General features: G+C 61.6%; 1 protein-coding gene across 1 annotated transcript in view; it reads right to left on the bottom strand.

Moving 5' to 3' along the window:
* The window catches only part of CHLRE_12g561101v5 (uncharacterized protein), a 27,367-nt gene extending 21,344 nt beyond the window's left edge, over positions 1–6,023 (bottom strand). The window contains exons 1-17 of the mRNA XM_043069175.1: positions 5,727–6,023; positions 5,574–5,642; positions 5,204–5,322; positions 4,858–4,993; positions 4,597–4,695; positions 4,249–4,379; positions 3,974–4,042; positions 3,786–3,847; positions 3,539–3,656; positions 3,273–3,394; positions 2,831–2,929; positions 2,474–2,647; positions 1,979–2,283; positions 862–985; positions 546–724; positions 257–380; positions 43–65 (exon numbers count right to left, since the gene is read on the bottom strand). Coding sequence (XP_042918830.1) covers positions 43–65; positions 257–380; positions 546–724; positions 862–985; positions 1,979–2,283; positions 2,474–2,647; positions 2,831–2,929; positions 3,273–3,394; positions 3,539–3,656; positions 3,786–3,847; positions 3,974–4,042; positions 4,249–4,379; positions 4,597–4,695; positions 4,858–4,993; positions 5,204–5,322; positions 5,574–5,642; positions 5,727–5,923 — 2,150 coding nt within the window. The 5' untranslated portion in view covers positions 5,924–6,023. The remainder of the gene's footprint in view (positions 1–42; positions 66–256; positions 381–545; positions 725–861; positions 986–1,978; positions 2,284–2,473; positions 2,648–2,830; positions 2,930–3,272; positions 3,395–3,538; positions 3,657–3,785; positions 3,848–3,973; positions 4,043–4,248; positions 4,380–4,596; positions 4,696–4,857; positions 4,994–5,203; positions 5,323–5,573; positions 5,643–5,726) is intronic.
* Positions 6,024–6,540: the final 517 nt, after the last annotated feature.

The following is a 6,540-nucleotide window of genomic DNA, read 5'->3' as shown; positions in this document are numbered from 1 at the left end:
CCTTTCTTGCAGTGGCAGACGCCTGCCACACATCTGCCCAGCTTGTTGCATGCGTTCACACAAAGCTGCATGAGCAGGGTCAGATGCACGAGGACGGCGTTAGCATGCGTGCATTACTTCACACATGCACTGCACCAAGAGCCGTCCTTCCCCACCGCCCGCACGCCGCCGCTCCCCGGCCCTCCTCCCTTGCCTTCGCTCGCCATCTCCACGCCACGGCACGCCTTCCTTCCCAGCACACACCCCTCACGTATACCTGGTCCTTGGCCAGGCATTCCTTGACATCCTTGTAGCCCATGTCCTGACAGCGCTGCAGCATGCCCGGCCGCATCAGCTTGCGGCCGCAGTCGGGACCCATGCGGTTGCGCAAGCAGTCGCAGCTGCAGCGCGGTCAGCGCACACAGGCAGGCAAGCACGCCGGGATGAGGCTTGCTAGGCGTGGAGCGGGAACAATAGCAGCTCATCTACGGTTGCCTCCGCGTTTGGTATAGTTGTTGGTTTGCGACACTTTCGTGACCAGGGGAGAAAGCAGCCCCTGGCCTCACCTCCCAGTCTCCTCATTGCAGCTGCCGAAACGACTGCAGTTGGCCGGGCACCTGCTCACGCCGGGCGTGAAGGGCACGCCGACAGCGGCCGCCGGGGCCGGTGCCCTAGCGAGCGCCGGGGCAGGATGCTCCGGGTGCTGCTTGGGTGCTGGCTTGCTACGGAAGAAGAAAGCATTCACCTGCGGGCGCCGCCGTGTCGATGAACGTCTGAACCAGTCGTTCGTGGCTGAACACGCGACTCCAAACCCCAACCCCTTCCCCGGATCCCCCCCGTAACACTCCAGATGGCCCTCGCAGTCCACCATGCGAAACTTACCCGCAGCTGGCAGCCCAGGGCCCAAACCAGTGCGACCAGCAGCAGCGGTGCCGGTCTCCTCCCTGGCATTGTCATCTGCTCCTTCGCGACGGCCCACTCGGCCCCATTCTGTACACGATGTGCACTATGGGTTCCGCACCATTCAAGAATGATAGATTGTTTGTCGGTTGGTAGCCATTCTGAAGAAGTATTATGCTCGATTCATGAACCGCGACAGGTACAGATAGTCCCCTTTGAAGTATTGTGGTTTTAGGTCTGAGCTGCAGCAATCTTTTCAGTCAAGAAATGAAGTTGGAGCCGCGAAGCCAGATCACCCCGGCACGCACCGCGCGAGCACTCCCCCCCACCACGCCCCAACCCCTGCTTCCGCGATCACCCCGGCACGCACCGCGCGAGCATTCCCCCCCACCACGCCCCAACCCCTGCTTCGTTCTTGGCGACTAGTTTTCCCACTCAAGCGCAGACCTCCTACGTGTCCGTCTCTGCACCATCCATTCCATCGCTTGCTTATGCAAGGCTGTGCTCTTTCCGCACAAGCGCTGCTGCGGTGGCGTTGAACACAGCCATCATGCAGGCACAGGTGCCCGTGCCCGTGTGCCGCCACCGGTGCTGTTGGCCTTGCGGCCAGCGTTAGCTGATGTACGGCACTTTGGTAGGCAGTGCTGCGAGGTGGTTCATGGGCGCTTACACGTTACAAGACCAAAGCTTTATCCGCCCTTGCCGATACATCACAGTCCTGGTACTGCCTGTCAGCCCGTCGATTCGCCCACCGTACTGCAGTTAATTCGGGAGAAGCTACAGCCAGATGCGCGGGCACTCAGCCAGGTTGTGCCTAGTTTTTGCGCACATGATGCCACCTGGGATCATGTGCGTCTTCGATGCGCCCTGCACAAAACGCTCGCACGGATTCCATTTGCGGTCCATCATGCTATGACTACACAATGGGTTCACCCAGCCCCCGCCCTGCTCGCCTGCGCTGTCGACTTTCGCCCCCTCATCACCACCTAACAAGCTCCGCCCCAACACCTTCCCTAGCCACCCGCCCTTCCGCCCCGCCTTCCCACCGCCCTCCTTTCCTCTCCCTCTCCCAGGCTTTACTTCGCTCCCATTGGCTCGCCCACTCCCCTTCTCCACCTCTTCGCCCTCGCCCTCCCCTTCCCCATCTTCCTCCTCGTCCTCCAGCCCCCACAGGTGTGGCGCGGGCGCTGCCGCCTTCCACCTGGGCGGGTCGCGGCAGTCCATGAACGCGTCAAAGTCCTCGTCAATCTGCCGGTAGGTCTCCGGGGCCGCGTCCGGGTGCTCCGCCTTGACCCTCAGGACCTCCAGTGTGGTCTCGAAGGCGTCATATCGGCCGTCCTCGCCAAACAAGCCGCCCACAATGCTGCTGTACACAAAGTGTTGCGCGGCACAGCGCAGCGCGCGCTGTGAGAGGAGGTGGAAGAGGCGGAGGCGGAAGAAGTCAAAGTGTGGATAAGGCAGCGGAGAGGGTTCGGGTCTTCGGAACGGATTAGCACGAGGCCGCTGCACGCCGCGCAGGCATCAAGCGATTACCCGGGTCCCAGCTTGCGGCGTTCTTAAGCACTGTACCATACTTCCGCTCTGCAACACACACCTGCTTCGCCGCGTACTCCTTGGCGGAGACGGACTCCAGTATGGTGTGCAGCTCCGGGATGTCGGACTCCGCCGGCCGCACGCCGAACTGGGTCCAGTTGTACTGCGGCTCAAACGGCTCGTACACGTCGTCCGCGATGCACACCGGCAGGCAGCCCATGAACGACACGATGATCTGCACACCAGGACACGACACACAGCTGCTTTGTCTCCGTGCCCCATGCGGTGCCGGACACCCAGCCAAGGCATAGTGCGCGCGATGCGGGCTTGGTCGAAATGCGGCCCCTTGAAGTCCTAACACCAAACGGTGTGCCCGGCATAAGGCGGCATCGCGGCTGTGTGTGTGCAGCGCACGCACCTGGCGCTGGCCGTGCCCTCCGCCCAGCGGCGCCAGACAGAACTTGGACGAGCCCAGCGCGGCGCCGTAGTTGGGCTCATGCAGCACCACCTTGAAGCCCTGCAGGCGCGGCAGCGCGGGGGGGGGTTACATTCATGACTAGTTAAGGAAGTGGTAGACGGTAGACCATCTTGCGGGGGAGGGGTTTGCAAGGATTGGTACAGAGAAGTGTAGCGAGGTAGACAGCAGGTGTGGTGTTGTGCGTACCGAGGGGGGGAGGGCGTGGTTCAATGGGACCGCGGTTGGGGCGTAGCGCTGGTTCATAGCTGACAGGTTTGAGCCGCGACGAGGTGCGAACGAGCGCTCACAGCATGACCATGCGTGTCCCGGGTGTGAGCCGCCCGCATGCCCCCATCCATCCCTTACGGCACTGCCAGCCCCAGTCCCCCCCCCCCCCCCGCACCGGGCGGTCCCAGTGGTGGTGGTGGACCAGCTGCCTCACGCCCGCGCTGTAGCCGGGGCTGCGCGGGCCGCAGTTGGGCCAGGAGCCAGTCTTGGGCGGCTTCCGGTCGCCACAGATGCGACCTGAATCGCACAAAGATACACCGCCATATCAAGGCCACATTGCATTGTCTACACAGGCCCAGCGTTGCTATGGTGCTCGCGCTGGTGGCTTGGGGCTTCGCATACCATACTCAGGGCACCCCTGAGCCCCTCCGCCCCGCCCACCCGCGAAGAAGAATGTGGTGGTGCGCTCCTGCTTGTCCATGAGCGGGTGCAGCGGCGTGCGCTCCAGACCAAAGTGCTTGAAGTGGCCGGGCGTCAGGAACACCGGGATGACCACGTCCTGTGAGGCGCCGCGCGGGGGCGGCAGGAGCGGGCATGGCTCGCACACAGGTGCCGAACACAAGAGACAGAGGCCGCAGGGCCGCAGGGGCATTGTGCATACGGTGTGGCCTTGTTGCGGGCCTCTCACCTTGTCTGGCCGGTGTGCCTTCTTCCAGCCGGAGAACACTTTGTCCATTGTCAGGCCCCAGTCTGAGGCGCGTGGTGCGGGCATGGAGGGCATATCAGCATTGCACCACTGCACCAGTGCGCGGCCCCTATGCCCTGCCAGGTGCCTTCCCTGTACCCCCACCCCCACGACACCCCGCTGCCGCTTACGTGTGAGCCACGTGATGTTGGGCGCCTGCAGCCGGGCCCCCAGCTGCGTCTCATCCGCGCCCAGGTCACCTGCGGGCGTAACGGCGTGGGCGAAGAAAGACATCTATAGCATGCACCGAGATGGCCACAGTCCCATGGTTCGGCTATGCCAGCGCACGGTATGCAAATCGCAAAACAAACAACGAAGCTTTGGTATACGCAAGCGCAACCGGAGCTAGTGCCTCGCTTGACAGGTTCCCGACGAGCCCTGCTGTGGCGCAACCGCACCCGCGCACCTGTGTGAATGACAAAGTGGCGCGAGCCGCCTGTGCGGTTCCACCAGGGGTAGGTGGCGCTGATGTAAGCGACCGCCTCACTCAGGAAGCGCGAGTCCGCCGTCATGCGCTGGCGGATGGGGATGTAGTACCTACCGGAATGCGGAAGCACGGGTGGCAGTCATGGGTGGCAGTGGGGTTGCAGGCTATATTGGTTAGGAGGCGGCGATGCTGAGGCGGCGCATTGGAGGCTGGGCAGCAATCAGGGTGGGCAGCAAGAGGCCGTGCGGGTAAAGCGGTATGACCAAGTGCCGACCATGTGCCCCGGCTTTACAGGCCGACTCGAGTGTGGCGTGGTCTCCTGCTCACCAGTCCGCCTTGTCTCCATCCGCTATCCTGGCGCCACTGCCCAACAGCCGTTGGTAAAAGTGGATGTGGGTCGACCGGTCCAAGCGCTTTGTGTTGGTCCTGTCATGTGCACGTGTGGCTCGCTTTGGAGACAAATTACGTGCATAGCAAATTGAGCGCCCCGACCCAGACTCACAGCGAAGTACGCGCACCGTACACCGACCTCCCACACTCCCATTTCAACTCATTACTTTTCCAACCCACGCACGCCCATCCACCCACCACGTAGTCAGGTCGGGGGGCAACTCGTACACATACACCCAGGGCCGCTTGGCGCGTGTGGCGTATCCCGTGCCCGCCAGCAGCTCCGGCTTGCCCTCCGCGTCCAGTGACAGCGAGCAATCAGCTCCGAAGAAGCCTTCGAGCGGAGAAGTCGATATAATGCTGGCTTTGTAAGCACGCACAGCCATAAACCGATATAGATCTAGGTGCAGGTGTTGATTGCATGTTAGGGGCCATCTGGCCATTTCGTTCAGACGCGGTTCACACCGAAACCCGCCCCACCCCACTCGTACGTACCCAACACCCAACACCCGTACACGCGCTGTGCGGCGCACTCGGTGCGCACCTGGCTTGCAGTGGCACCAGCCAGAGACGCACGTCCCCCGCTTGTTGCAGTTGTTCAGGCAGCTGAGCTCCGACGTGGTGCACTCCTTCACCGAGGGGTAGTAGTTGCGCCGGCAGCGGCTGTGCAGCGGAACGAGCGGGGGTGGCAGGCAAGACTTTTGGAGGACCAGGGCGGGGATCACGCTCATGCGTAGCGCCTGAGTAGCAACTGAGTTGAAAAGCATACCGACATGCCCCATGCTTGACAGGCTACATACTTTGTATTATACTTATGGTGACCCGAGAGCACTAGCAGCGGTTCCCAGCCATGGCTGTGCTCACACACGGCCAAAGCCTGCGGTATGTGGCGCCACGTGCGTGGCCTTGCTCACCTGGTGAGGGTGTCCGTGTCCGCTATGTCCACGCAGTCGTCCCCGGTCCGATTCTTGGGACAGTCACATCTGTGTTCATAAGTGCAAGTGGTCATCAAACATTTTACTCGCCGTCTGCCGAGAGCTGTTGCATCAGCATTTTCGCCCTCGCACCTCGCGATATCCTCGTTGCATGTGCCATACTGTGTGCATTTTCCCACGCATCGACTCTTAAAGTTTGTGGGTGCAGCGACTGGGTCGTCGTCAACGCGAAGCAGGCGACCTTGCAAGTGCCCGCCGTCGTCGTTGTAGTGTGCATTTATAGACCCAGATAGCAGGCATAATATTGTAATCAAGACAACGGCGGTCATTTTCTGTCTGCCGAGTTCTACTTCCAGTTCTACTTCTTCTAGCGTGCAGCCGGCACATCTGCTGTTGCCTACATGCGAAGAGATTTGGTATTTATTACTGTCTGCATCTCGACCGGTCCTGCCCGTCAGCTGCTTTCCTTACATGCCCGCCTGCCCAACTATGTTGCTCCCAGCACCCCAATAGCCTGCATTAGCGGCCCACCTGACAATCCATGGGGCGTGCCCCATGGGCAAGCATCATGTTATAGAACAATGTCATGGTAGGAGGGAAGATCGACGGCAGGAGGGGATACAGGGCTTGCATCTGGGGCCCAGAAATGCCTGGTTTTAAGCGTCTGGGGGAAGGGCTCCCCCCCCCCCCCCAAACCCCCCCGGAAAGGGGTAGTTGGCGAAATCCGGGGACCGTATGCAGCCCAACGCGGCGAGAATACACCCCCGGAATCGCCCAATGCCCAATCTTTCTCGCCCGAGGGCCTACATTGGGGGTCGCTGCTTGCCGCTCCCCGAAGATGCAAGCCCTGAGGGGATACAGGAGGGGATACAGGGAATGCAGCCAGGATGCATGCACGTGATGGAACATGGCAAGGGGCAGGAAAGCGTAGTCCCGATGTGTGTGG

Source organism: Chlamydomonas reinhardtii, chromosome 12, assembly GCF_000002595.2.
Source record: "Chlamydomonas reinhardtii strain CC-503 cw92 mt+ chromosome 12, whole genome shotgun sequence".
In the NCBI taxonomy this organism is placed as follows: domain Eukaryota; kingdom Viridiplantae; phylum Chlorophyta; class Chlorophyceae; order Chlamydomonadales; family Chlamydomonadaceae; genus Chlamydomonas; species Chlamydomonas reinhardtii.
Note: the sequence above shows the minus strand (reverse complement) of the source record. Positions and strands in the feature narration are given on the sequence as shown.